This window comes from Desmodus rotundus, chromosome 6 (genome assembly GCF_022682495.2).
Source record: "Desmodus rotundus isolate HL8 chromosome 6, HLdesRot8A.1, whole genome shotgun sequence".
NCBI lineage: Eukaryota > Metazoa > Chordata > Mammalia > Chiroptera > Phyllostomidae > Desmodus > Desmodus rotundus.
Window position 1 is genome coordinate 157,834,484 of NC_071392.1, and position 16,988 is coordinate 157,851,471.

General features: G+C 59.7%; 1 protein-coding gene across 3 annotated transcripts in view; it reads left to right on the forward strand.

The window, feature by feature from the left end:
• RADIL (Rap associating with DIL domain) overlaps nucleotides 1-16,988 on the forward strand; it is a 45,311-nt gene that overhangs the window by 16,666 nt on the left and 11,657 nt on the right. For all 3 annotated transcript variants that reach the window (XM_053927218.1, XM_053927219.1, XM_053927220.1), the window contains exons 3-5: nucleotides 11,405-11,628; nucleotides 12,636-13,241; nucleotides 14,120-14,157. In XM_053927218.1, the coding sequence (XP_053783193.1) occupies nucleotides 11,405-11,628; nucleotides 12,636-13,241; nucleotides 14,120-14,157 (868 nt within the window). The remainder of the gene's footprint in view (nucleotides 1-11,404; nucleotides 11,629-12,635; nucleotides 13,242-14,119; nucleotides 14,158-16,988) is intronic.

The window sequence follows — 16,988 nt, forward strand, 5'->3', positions numbered from 1 at the left end:
TTCACGGAAGAGGAGCTAGGGATGGACATTAAACAGGAGAAGATGCTGAGCCTCATTAGTAGTAAGGGAACTACAGATGAAGACCCCAGAGATACTTTTTACGAGTGAAGTTCGCAATGTTTGGTGAGGATGAGGAGCGGTAGGGACTTGGATACAGCCACTTTGAGAGTGCGAGTTGCTTTGATCTCTAGGATCTTACCTGGTACCGTTAGTGGCCCACACCCTGCGTCCCACTTATTCTACGAGCCAGTCCCCACCACCGTGTGGTGCGGCACTGATGTGCTCCTTCTGACGGGCCCCTTTACAGCTCGCGGTGGCCAGAGTCCGCGGTCACCTGTGCCGCCGTGTCCGGGGCTCCCCACACCGCCAGTGTGCACGTGGGTATGGTTCCCCCTGCATGTTGTGGCGTGAGGAAGGTCGGGGAGACTGTTCATGGGCCCCCGGGAGTGTCTGTAGCCGTGTTCTGTACTAGTCTGAAGCTGGAGATGCCCCCCACGTCCATGGGGGCAGGATGGAGACCTAGCGGTGTGGTCACACAGCGGCAGCGCAAAGCTGCGAGACTAACTGGGCCGCAGCTTCGCGTCTGGTCGCAGACCCGGCTCACAGTGTTGAGGGGGCCACAGCCAGCCACACAGTGTGGCACAGTTTGTCTATGCCGTCAGACCAGGCAGAGAAGGGCAGTGTGGTTTAGGGAGACCAAGATGTGCACCGTGAGTGCAAGTGGAGGACAAGGGACTGCGAAACAGACTCCGTCCAGAGCAGCAGGTCCCTCTGGTTGGCGGGGCAACAGGTGTGCGGAGGGCAGGGTGTGGCCGTGAGCTCCCGGTGAGACGGCAGAGGTCCCGCTGTTGTCAGTGGGGGAGGGGGGGCGTGAAACGACGTCCATTCCTGCAGTCCGAGTTACAAGGCTTTCGTGTGTGAAGTGCTGTTTATTGGGTAGGAATTGCGTCTGGCCAGATGGCGGCCACTGAACACTGTACTTTCTTCCATGTGCAGCCCACCATCCTAGTGCACACCTTCCGTCCTCAAGGTCACCTCAAGGTGCAGGATGATTGCGGGGCCACCACCATCGCCTTGTCAATTAAGGCAGGAAGAAGGAAGGAAGGGGCATGGGAAAGGTGCCCCTGCAGACCGTGTCGTCCTTCCAAGGAGCTTTCCCAGAAGTCCCAACATTGCCACTCTCTCACCCTTCACTGATGGGACCTTGGTCACACGCTGCATCTCCATGCTGGGGACATCACATCAGCATTCCTCACCGTTGTGCTGCTGGGAAGAAGGGGAGGGTGGGTGCCGGAAGGCCGTGACAGCGGCGTGGGGTGCGGCGCTCAGACACCTATGTGGTCCGGCTCCTTCACAGCACGGCCACTCAGGTGACGTCGTCGGGGCTGGGCAGTAATGGACGCGCAATTGGAGGGGCGCGGCCAGTGTGGTGTGACAAGGAGGGCCGGAACTTTAAATTCACAGACTAGAAAGTGGCAAGTGACCTGCCTTCATAACTAGGTAGAAAGGAATAGAATAAATGCAGGGAGTGCGGAAAGGAAACAATGCAGAGTAGGAAGTAAAGAAACGGAAAATAAACATGCAGTAGAGAGGATCAAGTGAGGTAAAGAGCAGGCTTTTTTTTTTGAGAGAGAGAAACATCAGTTTGTTGTTCCGCTTATCCGTGCACTCACTGGTTGCTTCCTGTCTGTGCCCTGACGGGATCAAACCCGCAACAGTGGTGGATCGGGACGGCGCCCTGACCCATGGAGCTGCCCAGCCGGGGCCAAGGGCGGGCTCTCTGAAGAGAGGACAGAATAGTCCACTGGAAAGGTCGGTGAGGAGAAATGAGGACAGTTCACACAGACAATTTTAGGGAGATAAAAGGGACACAGCTGCAAATACTGTGCAGATTTTTCGAGGGATATTACAGGTGGCTCGATGCCAGTCAGTCTGAAGACGCAGATGAAATGGACAATCTGCTAGGAAAAGAACCTGCTGAAACTCACTCAAGACCAGGAGCCCTGAAGAGACTTGTAGCCCTGAAAGAAGCTGCGTGAGCAGTGTGCAGACGCACCCACCGCAGTCAGAGCAAGACCGCAGAAACGAGAGACCTAGGAGGCTGTGCAGGCCAGTCCCTTCTAATCGTCCAGGACAAGGTTATTCCAGTACTTACATTGCCCTTGTCCAGATAACAGACAAAGAAGAGACATTTTACAAAACAATACAGGGGCGGGCAGAAGTCGGTTTACAGTTGTTCCCATGGAACAAGATATAACACAATGACTGATAAAAAGTAATAGCATAAGAACAAACTTGGTTTCACAGCTGCAAACCTACTTCTGCCCACCCCGTGCCACCTTCACACCAAACCCAGAGAAGGGGCATGTAAGAGAGAAAAGAAACCAGCTAACCGTACTTACGACCGTGGGCATGAAAACCAAACCCAAACCAAACCCAAACCAAACCCTGGGGTGCACTGAGCATCCTCCCAACATGGCAGCCGACGCACCCCAGTGCACGCGATCGGAGAGAGCCAGCTGCAAGGTCTCCCATGGTCTACCTGTGTGAGCCACGCTGCCATCCCCACCTGGTCTAGTACGCCACAGTGGATGCCACACAGCGGCGGAAAGGAAGGGGCCAGAGAAACACACCGACTACAGAAGCAAGCTGGCCAAGGGGACATGCCATGTGGTGCCACTTCATCAAAGTTTTAATGAGTTTCGAAATGAAACAAGGTATTTTTCAGAGATACTTAAAATGTGCGTACATAATACCTTAGTCATGCTTGATAAGTGATGAACTATAAATGCTTATGTGGGGGTTGTGCCCCACACAGCATTGCTCGCTCTTCTGGGTGGAGAGAGAATACTCATCCGTGCCTGTAATTTTCTCCTTTATTTTCTCGGCCCGATTCCTATTTGGCCTGATTCAGACCTTCCCGTGCGCCTGACATGTCTCATAACTGCGCAGAAGGTGAGGGGGAGGTGGGCTCGGAAGCCTGAGGGCAGACAGCTGCCTCAGGACAGGGCAGCGGGCTCATGGTGCGGGACCAGGCAGGGCTGGGGACACCGGGCCGGCTGGGGCGCCCGTGGGAAGGGCCTGCTGTGCAGAGGAGCCGGGGATGGGTCTGCCGCCGCCAGGCCGTGAGAATATCGCCGGCACCCTCTCTCCTGACTATGTAACAACATCTCTGCATCTTCAAAACCATGACACACACGTAAAAATACAGAGGGGAAAGGTCACTGCAATGCCAGCGCCCGCAGACCACCTCGGACCAGCTGCCCACACAGGAAAGGGGAGAAGACGCGTGCCAACGGCTGGCCGGGAAGCGGTCAGGCGACCGTGAATAGCCAACGTCCGCGTGACCAGGGAACAGCAAAGCCGTGGTGCTGGAGCACTGCTCAGTCACCCCCGTCTGTCCGCGCGGCGCCGCTGTCCTGAGTGTGGGGGCCGCCTGCTCTCTGCGTGCTGCGGACATGCGCGTCCCCGACTCAGCTCCTCTCGGGTGGGCAGGCAGGCTCTCCAAAGTGGTGGGCCCAGGGCCGGGATTTCTGCCCACACTACTATTTCCCCTGAAACCGGCAAATGCTTTCCAGATGAAAGTGCCCAACATATTCCTACCTTTAGGCCGAGCCCTTGTCAGGAGGTGCTGGGGAAGGATCCAGTCCTGAGCTCACTCTTCCTGTCGGCAGAATCCAGTTCCCCGGGGCTGCCGGACTTGGGTTCTGTCCCCTGCTGGCAGCCCTCTTGGGTGCCCTCCTTCCCCCTGCCCTCCAAGTCCTGTGCTCTCCGGCTCGGTGGGGCAGCAGCGCCCCCCACTGCTCCGGAGCCGCCCCTCCTCTCTGCTTTTAAAGGCTCCCAAGCTTGAACGAGGCCCACCTGGATAAAGGGCACCCTAAGGTAGGCTGAGTGAAATGAGTCACATCTGCAAACCCTCTTTTGCCACATGGCAGAACACACTGGTGGCTCACACATTCACAGGTGCCACCCACGCTCGGGCAGGGGTGATCTGGCCCCAGTGACCACTGTCTGCAACCACATGCCGCCCCCACCTCCGGGTTCCCCAGGAGAGCCTCCCCCCATGAAAGGGTCCGTTCAATCTCGCTGTCTGAACGCTCTGTCGGGTGAGGAGGGCCCTGGGTGCCACCCACTCGGGGCAGCCCCGCCCCACAGGTGCTTGGTGGGCCTGGGGGCGGGGATCTGCCAGCTCCCAGCACACAGGTGGGCAGGCACAGGAACGGGTCAGGTGCTCCTGTCTCCAGGGGAAACGACAGTGAGGAGGGGCTGCTGGGTTAGATCCGGCCGCCGTTCGCTTTCCTGCAGTGCACTTGTGAGCAGTCGAAGTTCCCTCCTGCGCCTCTGCCAGTTTGTACTGTCTGTCTGCCCCTCCAGTCGAAGCTGGCACTGTTTCTTTCTGCTGCACGATTCTCTCAGGAACCTGGGGGCTGTATGTGGCCCTGGGGCATTCTCTCCATTCCAGGAAGCCCCTTCTGCAGAGCCCACCTATGCCAGTGGGTGGGAGGGCAGTGTTCTCCGCCTTTCCCGGGGCCTCTGGTTTGAGTAAGAAAACCTACAGGAACACCCTTAACCTCTTGGAAGGGTCTTTTGTAGCCGAGCACTTGACCTTTTGATCTTTCTGGGGTGCAGGAAAGGGCTGCACAGGACTCACTCGGCCTTTTCTCCAAGCCACATTTTTTCGGCAGCCTTGACTTGCGTCTTTTGTCACCTGGAGGGGCTGAGCATGTTCAAAGTCCTCCAGTCAGGTGTTCCTTCCTGCTCACCTCTTCGTCCCTCACTTGGTCCCCACCTGCTCCCTCTCAGTCCAGGCAGTGGGGGTGGGGGGGCGGTGCCTCCACCCTGGAGATGGTTTCCTCAGCCGCGTCCAGGTTCGAGGTCAGCACTCCCATGGCGGCAGGGTGAGATCCAGTGCCACGCAGCCAGGATCCTCCTCCTGCAACTCCGACCCTCGTCCCTCGCTTCCTCTGCGGTGTCACCTGTCACCAGCACCGCAGTCTCTCCAAGGCAGACTCCTGCGGACAGCTATTCAGGGCAGCCTGGGCTTTCCCCGGGTGGGTTAGGGCTGTGCTGCCCACCCTCCGAGCCCTTCCACCACTGGCACCCTCTTTCCTGCCCACCTCCCTCCCCAGGGCCTGGGCACGGCTGTCCAGACTCCCTGACCTGCTCCTCAGGGCCCTTCCAGCCTCCACCCGCTGCCCGGTCCCAGAGCACCCCTTCCAGGGACGGAGACCCGGCCTCGTTTCTTTTGCTGCGCAGGGAACAGCCACATGCGTAGTGGTGTGGAGCAGCAGCCTTCCGTCACCTCAGTTCCCACGGCGCGGTCTCGCTCGGCTGCGGTCAGGCTGTGCACCGGCCAGGGCCGCTTTCACGTTCACAGGTCCTGCCGTTGTCCATGGGACTCTCTTCTAAGCTGTTGGCACGAAGTCCTCCAAGTTTGCACACACAGCAATCAGAACTCACACTCATTCTTCCAATGGTCCTGAAGTGACCGAAATATTGCAGAATCTTGGCCCCCTACCCCGGAAAAACACCAAGTTCTCACATCTCAGCCACTGCCTGGCTAACAGTTCGCATGAATGTAGGATGCTTTCTGGTTTTAAAGATGCTAAAATGTTGGGGGGTGGGGAAAGCGTGTCTAGGAATTGGAGAAATATATATCACAAGTGTGTACATTGTCATTCATTTATTCATATAGGAGGTTGAAAACTATGTATATTCAAACACTTCTACTTACTTCACCAAACTGATACATGCGCATAGTTAAAGCCTTGTTTTCTCACTGTGAATTAAAACCCAAAGCAAACAAAACGCAAAGCTCCGTTCCCTGCCCAGCTTCCCCTCTTCCCAATTTTGCACTCCCCAGAGGGAATCCCTTTCAGCTGTGAGCTATTTCTTTTTTGGCATTTAATTCCACATCTTAAAATAACCAGCTTATCCTACTCTACTTGGTTTTTTAAATTGCAGGCATTATCTGGTGAGTTCCTGCCGGGAGATGTGGCCCTTCTCAGCATTGCTCTATTAAATGCCCAGCCCCCCCACCCCCCATCCCTGAACGCCCACCCCACCCCCGCCCTGTCCCAGGCTCATCATTTTGGTTAGACCAGTAGTCAGGGCTCACATTTTTTTTTCCTTTTCTTAAGGGAGGGAGAGAAACACTGATGTGCGAGAGATATGTCAATTGGTTGACTCTCGTGCGCCCCCAACTGCGGACCTGGCCTGTAACCCAGGCATGTGCCCTGACCAGGAATTGAACCAGGCTGGAGCTCGATCCACTGAGCCACACCGGCCTGGGAGAGTTCACGCTTTGATGAGCAGGGCTAGCTTTCACACCTGAAGACTGGTACATACAAAGATTACTTTTCCTTCTTGCTCAACTCTTAGTTTCTTTGAAATGAGTTATTGCCATTATTGCTGATTTGTTTGCTCTTTTCCTTGGTACTTGGCCCTGATCCAGTATTCCCCGACTCTGCCGATTATCTTACCTGTTCTCACAACGCTCAGATAGACAGACGGATGATGGAGCCTTCTGCCTGCTGCGTAGGCCGGCTGCTCTGAGAGCCCTCCCCTGTCGCCTCTCCCCAAGAGGACGGGGGGGGGGGGGGGGGGGGTGGGGGGGGGTGGGGTGGGGTGGGGGGGGGGGAGGACAGGTCTAGGCCACACCCTCGTTTGGGTGGAGCACCTCCTCCGAGCGGCTTCCCGAGAAAGGCACACAGGAGTAAAATTTGCTTCAAACCGTGTGCGTCTCGAAACACCTGTGTTCTGCCCTAAAGCTTCAGTGACGGTTTAGCTGGGGATAGAGCTGAGAACGCAGTTTTCTTACTCAGGACTTTGAAGGCTGGGTCCCTTCCTTTAACTTCTGGCGCCCCCGTGAGAAGTTGCAGCCATTCCGACCCCCCATCCCCCCTGGAAACTCACGCGGCTTCTTTCCCCCGCCGCCTCCCGGGCCTCGTTCTGCAAGTCCGGTGTGCGTCCTGGTGTGGCCTCACACCAGCGTGGCGCTTTCACTTCCTGTTGAAAAGAGTTATGGCTGCACCCATTATCATACTGTGTTCCATTTTCCCTGCTTCCTGGCCTTATCAAGGTCGCTACAGTGCGTCCCCTCGCCTATTTTCGCCCCCCGCAGCGTGTCAGGCTGCCGCGGGCCATCGCAACCAAAGCGCGTGGCCCTGGGCGCTGAAGGGCTGCTGTCGCTCCTCGGTTGGGGTCTCCTGGCTCTTCTGCCCCTCGGGTCCTGGGTTTCCTGGGCTGGCCCGTGTTTTTCCGATGTTTTTTCTCTTCTTGGTCTTTGTGCTGCACTTTCAGGGCTATTTCCTGGACTCTCTCTTCCTGCCTGAAATGAGTGGGGGTGGGGGGTCGGGGGGAGCTCGTCTGAGAACAGTGGGGGCCGGTCTCAGGTGGGGATAGTGGGGCAGGGACTCAAGACGCTTCACAACAGCGGGGAACGGGGAGCCCTGGGGCCGGCCCCGCCTGCCCGGGTCAGGGGTGAGAGCGGGTCTGCAGGCCGCAGCAGCGCAGGGTCTGTGTCCCCTCCACCCTCAGTCAGGGAGGGACCAGCCTCGGCCTTGGGTTTCAGCTGAAGAGAACTCCCGTCGCGCTGCGCTGCCCAGCCCCGGAAGGCTCCACTTCCACCTGCCACTGACAAATGGCTTAAGCATTTTATCTACTCAGTTTACCCATTATCTTAATTAGGTTATTAGTTCCTTCTAGAGAGGGGATGCTATTCCCTGATTAAAACTCGAAGTAGTACGAGAAGTTCCAAGTTTTACCGTGGAAACAATGCCCCTCAGTACTTCACAATGTCATTTTCCCCACGTTCCGTGGTTAGACACGCCTGTGGTTGAAAATGTGGAAAATAGAGCAGGAAGAGAGTCAAAGTCACCGGCACGGCCGACTCCTGGAGAGGGCCGCTGTCGGCATTGGTGCCCCGGTTGCAGGCCTGTCCTGGCGTTGCGTGGACTTCCTTCTTCGCTAAACCAACCGTGCACCCCGTCACATGGCTTCCGTTTTCATTGTTCTCGTGTTTCTTTCCTCGCACTGTGACGCCATTTGCGGTGCCAGGGAATGCGTGTCCCTAACCGTGTCCCTGCCGGCTTTGCAGGCTGTTTCCCATTTCTCTCTGTGTAGGAATCGGGCTTGTTATACTAACAGTCTTGCGCAGGACGTTTCTGCAGGACATGGACTTAAAAGAGGAACCTTTGCGGAAGGATGGAGACAGTTTAGATGTAGGTGTGTTTATACCTCAGTACTGATGTCGTCGGCAGTACCTGGGCAGCTATTTTTAAGGTTGGGGCACCGCGTCCAGGCTACAGGCTCCCAGCAGTTTTGGAGAGAGACTGTTCCCTCTCTTGGTCCTGCGCACTGTGTGATTCTGTCATTAGAAATCTCTGCCAGTTTGGCAGGGGAGGCACGTATCTCATTGCTTTAGTTTGTGTTTCCTCTCCTGTTTGTGAGATTTGTTTTCATTCTCCGAGGACGCGCTTATCGATGTTAGAGGAAGGGGCAAGGAGGGAGAGGGAGAGGGAGAGAAACATCGATGCGTCGCCTCTCCCACGCGCCCCGACGGGATCAAACCTGGAACCGCGGTCTGTGTGCTGACCGGGAGTCAAAGCCACAACCTTCACGGCCAGGGCGGGGCGAATGGGTTTCTATTTCTCATTCGGTGCCCATCTCTCCGCGCTCTCCCCGCCTTCATTCCGTACCACTTCGGGCACAGGAGAAGCAGGCACAGAACAGAGTCGTGGGTTGTTTGCGCACCGTGGCCCAGCTAAGAAACACGATGCTGTAGGTGGCGTGATGCTGGGGGACTTTGCTCCCCGTAAGTTTTCACGAATCTCCCCCAGGGTCCGTGCAGCCGGCCCTCTGTTCTCTGGAAGAGCAGTTCTTGGGGCAGCTACGGGGTCAGTCAGGGTCCAGTCCAGGAACACAGGAACGAGTCACAGCTGCGTCATCCACCAGCCACAGCCCGGCGTGGGGGCCTCAGCCCGCTTGAAGGGGGTGTAAGCTGCAGAGACGCCCCAGTTGTGTGTGGGCGGTTTCACCACCTTCTGTCCCGGGACCTCGGAGGTAGACAGGGCCCGGTGCACCTACAGGCTGGACGTATTGTCCTGAACTCGGTGACGTCCAGGAAAAGAGTTGTTTTCCTTTCCAGTACTGCTCAGAAGCCAGCACCTAGCCCAGGACGGGGCTCAGAGGACAGTCACCAGCTGTCTTCAGAATGGCTTTGCCACCCCTCCTGTGCACAGAGGCCTTCCCTCAGCCAGCAGACGGGCCCTCGGCACCAACTTCTTGCGGAGGAGGAGGGTTGCATGTGAAAAGCCATGTGACCCGGGGTGCCACCCCCCCTTCCAGGAGGGTGTGACCCAGCGGAAAAGGAACTGTGGATTCCTGCCCCCAGCCTTGTGCTTGCAGGGTGTGATTCTGGGCCGTGAGGCTGCAGAGCTAGGGAAGGGATGCTCTGTGGGGCCCATGTGGGCACGTGCCCAGCGCCTCTCGCCATCCTGGCAGGGCCACCTCCTGCGGGGCGGGGCCTCTTCACCGGCTGCCAGGTCAGAGACCCCGTTCCGGAGTGTCAGGCCTGCATTTAACTCTGATTCCTTACATTACAAAGAATAATGTATATTTATTTAGAGTTTCTAAAAATAAAATGAGTGAAACACACAACAAAGTTACATATCAAATACATCCTATTGTGGCTCCTCAGCCCTGGCCCTTCGACGCTGGTGCAGCCACCCCAGGACCTGCTAAGGAGCCCTGGGAGTGGCCTCTGAAACTCCCCAGGTGGTTCTGAGCACCGACAGGGGCCAAGCACTGGGCATCGGGGTCAGAGATGCAGGCCCTGGGCCCTGGGGGGCGTTCTCTGCCATGGGGGTGGGGATGGGACCCAGCTGCAGGAGTGGGGTCCAGTGGCTGCAGCCCCAGGCTACACAGGCCTCAGTCAGTCTGGCCTCATCTGGCCTCTGGGAGCCCCTGGGAATCTAGGAGGGAAGGGGACCTTCTCGGGACGTGTGGCTGCCTGGGAGCCCCAGGACTTCCAGAAAGTGGGTCCGAGGCGTGTCCTGCCCTGCAGTGCTGTGCCCCGTGCAGGAAAAGCTTGGGCGCTGGAACATCATTTGGTGTGGCCCCGTGTTTGTGCAAAGGTGCTTAGGAGAGAGACGGTAGGACAGGGCTTGCTCCCCCTGCCTTCCCTGCTTCCCCTGCCCTGCCTGCTCCACCCACCGTCATTTCCCCCTGCCTGCTTCCTTCCCCTCTCCATCATCCCCCCCGCCCCCACCTGCCCCTCCTGCTCCTTGCCCCCCTGCTCCCACCTGGCCCTCTCCCGCCTCTGGGCCTGCCTGCCCACCCCTCTTTCTGCGTGCCCCACTGCCCAGCCCGCTCTCCTCCCGCTGGTTGCTGGCCTGCTCTGCAGCAGGCAGGGAGCAGCAGCTGCGCACACTTGCACTGCGGCTCAGCCTCCTGCCTCCTGCAGCCCGGCCCCTGTGGGCTGCGGACGGGCAGACCTCCTTCTGGAAGGGCAGATCAATCGCAGCGCTTGCTGGGCTCCATCCAGCGCCCGGTAAGGCAGCGCCTGGGCTCCTGCTCGCCCGCCCCACCTGCGTCCTCTGGCTTTGGTTTGGTTTCCTTCGGAGCGGTTGTAGCGAGGGATGCTGCAGAGGGGCACAGGGGGTGGGAGGAGGGGGCTCAGGAGGGAGGCACCGGGGTCAGCAGGGGCTGGTGGTGGGAGACTGGCTCTCTTGGGTTCAGAAGGCTTCTCAGCTTTCCCGTAGAATCAGTGTAAAAGGGCGCTTCTTGGATGGATAAGACCGTCTTTCCTGGCATGTGTTTGTGTGTCTGCATGCGTAGTTTGTGTGTGCCTGTGTCTGCATGTGCTCTGACCGGGCACGGCCCCGGGAAGGGGCAGCGGGCTGTCCTAGGCGACTGCTGGGTCAGAGGGCTGCTTCTCTGCTTCCTCTTGGAGAACAGGGGTTCAGAGGACAGCTCCCATCGCAACAGTCACAGCAGGACGCACGCACACGCGAGTGCACGCATGCGTGGGCTGGCAGGATGGGCCAGGTGGCTGGGCAGGGCCCTGGGGTGAGGTGGCACCAGTACGGTGACCCGGCAGTCATTGACGCTGTAGTGGGTTTGCTGCCCCGAGGGGAGGGCCCTGGGGCTAGCAGGGTGTGCCCTGGGGCTCCTACAGGCGCCTCCGGAGCAGACAGCCCGGCTGCTGCCCTGCTGCCAGGTTCTGGGGCTGTTGGAAGTGCCTGGCCTGGAGGCAGGGGGTCGGTGGGTGGAGCCTGCAGTCTCTCCCGGGCAGGCCCACGGCCCTGAGCTGGTGTGAGAGGAGCTTCCCGGGGTGCCGAAGGGCCCTGGAGGTTTGCCTCCACCGGCTCTGGCTGTTTACCCTGTGCACCTCCCATTTCAGGGATAAACGCCCAAGCCCGGAGGCTGCAGCGGAGCCGCGCCAAGGGAACCCCAGCCCTGGCCTTGGAGGGTGCCCGGAGTCTCCCTGAACCCCGGCTGCGCCGCTCGGCCAGCGAGACCAGCCTGAGCCCTGCTGCCACCCAGGAGCCCGGCCCGGACGCCATGCGCTACTCCCTCTATGAGTCGCCCCACCTGCTCCTGCTTCAGGGCTACAGCCAGCAACATGTGAGCTGAGCCCCCACCCCAGCTCCTGCCCCCTGCCCCACACACACACCCAGGGGCCGCAGCAGGAGGTCCGCATGTGGCCTCAGAGTAACGGCCTCTTGCTGTTAGCTAAGTCAGCCGTGAGTTTGGCCATGATGGGCTGCAGCACTGGGGTGGGTGGGGGCCACCATGTTGGGCCCATCCTAGACTCTGGGGAAGGGCTCTTCCATCCTTGGCTTCCAGAGCATTCTCTGTCCAGCTTATGGGAGGAGGCCCAGGGAGAGGGCTTTGTGAGGTGGGTCGCCCAGCTCCTCACTACTCACCCCAGCGAGGTACTGGGCGCCCTTCAGGGGGGACTGCCCGCTACCGTCCTCACTGTGTCTCAGGCCACTTCCTGCCCTGGCTCTGGGGGCTGGGGCTCAGGGCTGCATCCTGTCCTGTGACAGCGGGTGCCTGGTGGACGGCTGCCCCCTCAGGAGCACAGGGAAGGCTACCTGCCCCACCCTGGGGACGTCGTGGCCGGAAGGGTCCGGTCAGAGCCATGGCGCCTGGTGGCTGCCCCACAGACACCCGCCGTCCCCCAAGGTCTCATTCATTGCTGTCCTTACTGAGTGCCCCCACCCTGAGCCAGCTTCAGCATGCACTTGGTGACAAGGGGGCTTTGGGGCTCCTATCCGAGGTGGCCCTGCCCTGGCTGGGCGTGGCAGCCGAGGAGGTGCTTCCACACCTCGTCCGGGAGCCTGGGGGTGGGGCTCGGCCTGTGTCTGCGTCCAGGCCACCTGCACCTGGCCTCTTGTGTCTCATGCTGGGGCCTCCCTGGGTTTCTGGCGGGCCGCCTGGCTGCCCTGGGAAAGCTCCTCCCAGGACAAGGTGGTCGCCCCGAGTGGGACAGGCTGGGGCACGCAGCCAGTTGGGGCGGGGGTGTCCTAGGACGGGGAGAGTCGGGAAGAGCAGTCCTAGGTCCCCTGTGTGGGTATCTGCCGCTTGCTGGGCGGTGCCCATCCCTGAGGTCGGTGTCTGCCTTCCAGGACAGCCTGGTGTACGTGCTCAACCGGGAGCGGCACACAGTGGGCCAGAGGACGCCCTCCAGCAAGCCCAGCATCAGCCTCTCGGCCCCCGACATCCTGCCCCTGCACTGCACCCTCCGCAGGCTGCAGCCCTCGGGCCGAGAGCATCCCCGGGGCCTGCTGGTCCTGGAGCCCATCCCCGGGGCTCCCGTCGCGGTCAACTTCTTGGAGGTGGGCCAGACGGTGGTGCTGCACCACGGGGACCTGCTGTCCCTGGGCCTCTACTACCTGCTGCTCTTCAAGGACCCGGCGCAGGCCCAGCCGCTGCCTGCCCAGGCCCTGGCCCGCCTCCGGGCCCTGCCACACGGCTGCAGGATGTGCGGGGCCCCGCTCCGGGCCCCGGGCACCTCCCGGCCTCGGCCGCTGCGCCTGGAGTTCGAGCCCGACGTGGAGGACGCACTGCTGCGGCGCATCATGACGCTGGTCGAGCCGGGCGGCGACGACCACAAGCTGGCGCCGGCCTTCCTCCTCTGCCTGTGCATCCAGCACTCGGCCACGCGCCTCCCACGGGGCTCCTTCGGGCAGCTCCTGCTCAAGATCGCCGGGATGATCCGCGAGACCGTCTGGGTCAGTCTCGGCCTCAGGTGGGGGGGGAGGGGGCGCGGTGGGGCTATGGCCGCAGAGGGGTGGTTCTGAGTTTGTCCTCTGGCTGAGAGCCAGCTTTCTGGGCCTGTCCACACCTCCAGCCTGGGGCGCCATTGGGCCGCGGCTCTGTGAGCCCTGTGTCCTCTCCATGGCCCAGCCCGGCCCTGCCATGTGCCCGGGACCACAGTGCCCGGAGCCCGAGCCTCCCTGTGGTCTGGGCGCCCGTGCTTCCTGCTGGGAGCAGGCTGACCTCTGCCAACACCCACGGCAGGGCCCTTGTCAGGTTGGAGTTGGGGCCCAGGGCCAACGGTCGACTTCTGTACGTGGCAAACCTGCCCTCCAGGACTGAGCCCCTGGACTGCGGCCCCCGAACACCGGGGGATGCTGAGCACCCCAGGCTCCCCCCCCTACACGCCTCTCCTGAAAGGTGGCGGCGGAACCTGAGCCCCTGTGGGGACATGTAAATGCCTTTGCGAATATGCAGGCACAGAGTCACCGGCTGATTTTCACCATGGTGACGTTTGCGAGAAGAGCAGCAGCAGAACCTCCATTCTGGCCCTTGTAAACCTTCGGCCGACCCGTACGTTTCTGAGGTGGCCGGCTGTTGTGTGAGCCAGACGGCTGTGAGACAGTCCCATGGCGGGAAGCGGGCCGACCACATTCCGCGGTGGTAGGGAGACCGTGACCCAGGGGGACACTGCGAGTCCTGGCCTGGCACAGCCAACAGGAACACAGCCCGGAGTGCGTGGTGCGGGGCGCGACACCGGGTTTTCATGTAGAGGCCGTCACACGCATTTGCTGGTGTACTCCCAGTGGTTTTCTGTTTTTCTCACATTTGCTTTTTTCCTTTATAACTGTAGGAGAAAACCAAAGAACTAGCGGAGAAGCAGGCGCACCTGTAAGTATTTCTGCCACAGTCCCCGCCCCTTGCGCTTGCAGCTGGTCCCGGTTCCCGCAGAGCAGCACCCACGGGGCGCAGACGCCGCTGGGTCGGCACTGTGCTCCACGTCACACTGTCCTGCCGTCTCCCAGTGGCCACTGTCAGTTCTCTGACCCCCGCCCGGGGAGTGCTGTGTTTGCGAGGTTCCCTGAGTGCCGTCCACGGGGCAAATGGGCTGGGCCCTCGCAGAAGCCTCCCCCGCATGCGCCCTCGTTGCTCCTGACAGAGAGGACTGACCCCCGGGGATGACCACAACCCCGATGGTGCGAGGGACCCCACGTCTGCATTCTCAGAAAGCACTGTTTCTACCTCACACGCCCCCCCCCGGGGCCTGGGAAACTGTAACAGTAAAGATGTACGTGTCCTGTGACCCACCCGTCCCCATCTTGAGGGGACACTGCGGAGAAGCACCTCCACTCGGAGGGCAGGGGCCTGCCCTGAGGCCTCGTTTGCGAGCACAGAAGTTGGAGGCAACCCACACGGCTGATGCGCAGCAGATGCTGGGGGACAGTGTAGGAGGATGCACCCCGGTCCTGGCATCATCTGCACTGCAGGACCGAGCAGCCACGGTGGGAAAGGAGCACCCCGAGGGCTGCCCGCTGGGTGACTGTGGAGATGCGTGGTGGGCACACAGCAAGCTGCCCGCTGGGGTGCACCCATGGGAACGCCCCAAAGAGGACCAGGTGGCAGGGGTGGTCTCTGCCCACCGTGACAGACGGGCTCGCAGGGCCCCGGTCCCACCACGGTCCGTGCAGGTTTGCTTCCTCCCGCACCTGCCTCACAGGGAGATGGTCCATGCGTAGAGCACATGGCCACCACACAGGTCACTTCTGTACCCTCCTTGGTCTATGCGGGAGATGGGGTGGGGGGGCATGCAGCTGGAAGCGCCGTCACCTTCCCCGTTGGAGATCAGAACTGACGGCAGGGAGAGCAAAAGGCTTGGAGTTGCCAGTGTCCCTGCCCGGTTGCAGGTCGGCACAGAATTCATCACTCAGAGTCTGAGACTCTGCCACTAGCTCGGCAGCTTGGGGCTCAGTCAGGCTGGCAGGTGTGGCACCGTGCAGGGTGGTGCATGGCGCAGGGTGGAGGGCGCTGCTCGCTCACTGTGGGCCTGTGTGGTGTAGGTCCTCCGAGTCACGGAGTTGGCCTCGGCCCCCAGTGCAGGGGAGCCTGCAGGTGAGGGGCCGGTTTGTAGGAGCCCCCAGCCCTCATCCCCGAGTGCACCCTCGGGTCCTGGCACCTCCTGCTGGGGGCGCAGCAGGGACAGGAGGAAGCCGGGCCTTCCCATCAGCAGCTCACAACCCTGTGTTCTCCAGAGCTCCCACCCTTAGGTCCTGTGGCCGTCCCCAGAGAACGCTCTTCTTTAAATGTGAATCACTTCCAAAATTCGGGAAGCACAGAATGTGCCAGTTCCCTGTGTGCCCACACCTGAACTCCGCATTGCGGGCCCTTTGACCCGTTTCCTTCTGACCTCTGTGCTGTGTGCTGCTTGTCCCTCGGCGGGTGCCCGCTGGACTGCACCCCACACTTTTCCTGCGCCGGCGGCCAGCCCATGCAGAGTCTGCCCGAGGACTGGTGCCTGCGGGCACTCCACCCAGCCTGCGGAACCACGGCCAAAGCAGGGCCGAAGCCCTCACGACCAGTGGTGTTTGGCACGGCAAGAGGTGGCGGGCTGACATTTCCGTTAGGGGTTTCCCGCCCGAAGTCACAGGCAGAACTGGTCTGTGGGGTTATTTTTGGTGTCGTCCTTGTCTGATTGTAAGGACAAGGCCGCCAGAGGGTGACCTGGGCCTCCTTGCCTGTCCCCGTTCTCGGGGCCAGTTTGCTGAGGTGGGGACTCGGGCCGCGGTTGGAAAAGCGGGCTGTCACCACGCCTGGGCGCTGTGCCCGCTGACGGAGACCTGTGCGTGCCCACTGCGCTTCTTCATGGTTCTGCTCCATTTCGTTTCGGTTCCTTCCTGTGCTGATTTTGGGGATTTTTACTTTCTCAGGGAATTATCTATCACCTATGTTTTTCAAAGTTATTGGGATAAAATTATCCATTGTATTCTCTTATGACTTTTTTTCGTCTCTAGCATATTTGTCCCTCCATTTAATTCCTGTTGTCTTCATAGCTTTTTTCTTTTCTCCCCCTTTGACCGATCTTTCCAGGCACTGGTCTGTTATTTCCTGTTTAAAAGGACCAGTTTTATTGTTTCTGTTTACTTTACTTTCTATTTCATTAACCTCTAAATTATTTCCTTATTTTGGTATAATTTCTATTTTAATTTTTTTTTTGATTCATGAATTGTTTCCAATGTTTTTTTAATTTTTAAATTTTCACTTAATTTTTATTAGCATTTGATAGTGGAATCATGCAATATTCGCCTTTCAGAGGGCTGACCTTGCCTAGCATCCTGCCCCCCGGTCCGCCCTGTTGCCGAGTGTTGCGGGGGGGCCTCCTTGTGGGAGACTCCACCACGCCCGGCGTTCTGTGCCCGCTCACCGTGGGTGGGCACGCGGTCTGAGCCCACAGCTCGGCCACTGTGAGTAGCGTTGCAGTGAGCACAGGGCGCTAACGTATCTTCGAGGTCCCGATTTCGGTTCTTTTGGATAAATACCCAGAGGTGGGACTGCTGGATGACACGGTGGCTCTATTTTCAGTGTTTGAGGGCCCTCCGCACTGTTTTCCACGGTGGTTGTGCCAGTTGGTGCTCCCGCTGAGTGTGAGGCCCCCGCCCCGGTCCTCCCAGCCCATCCTCTCCTGTCCCCGTGACGACAGCCACTCTGACAGGTGCGAGGTGGTGTCT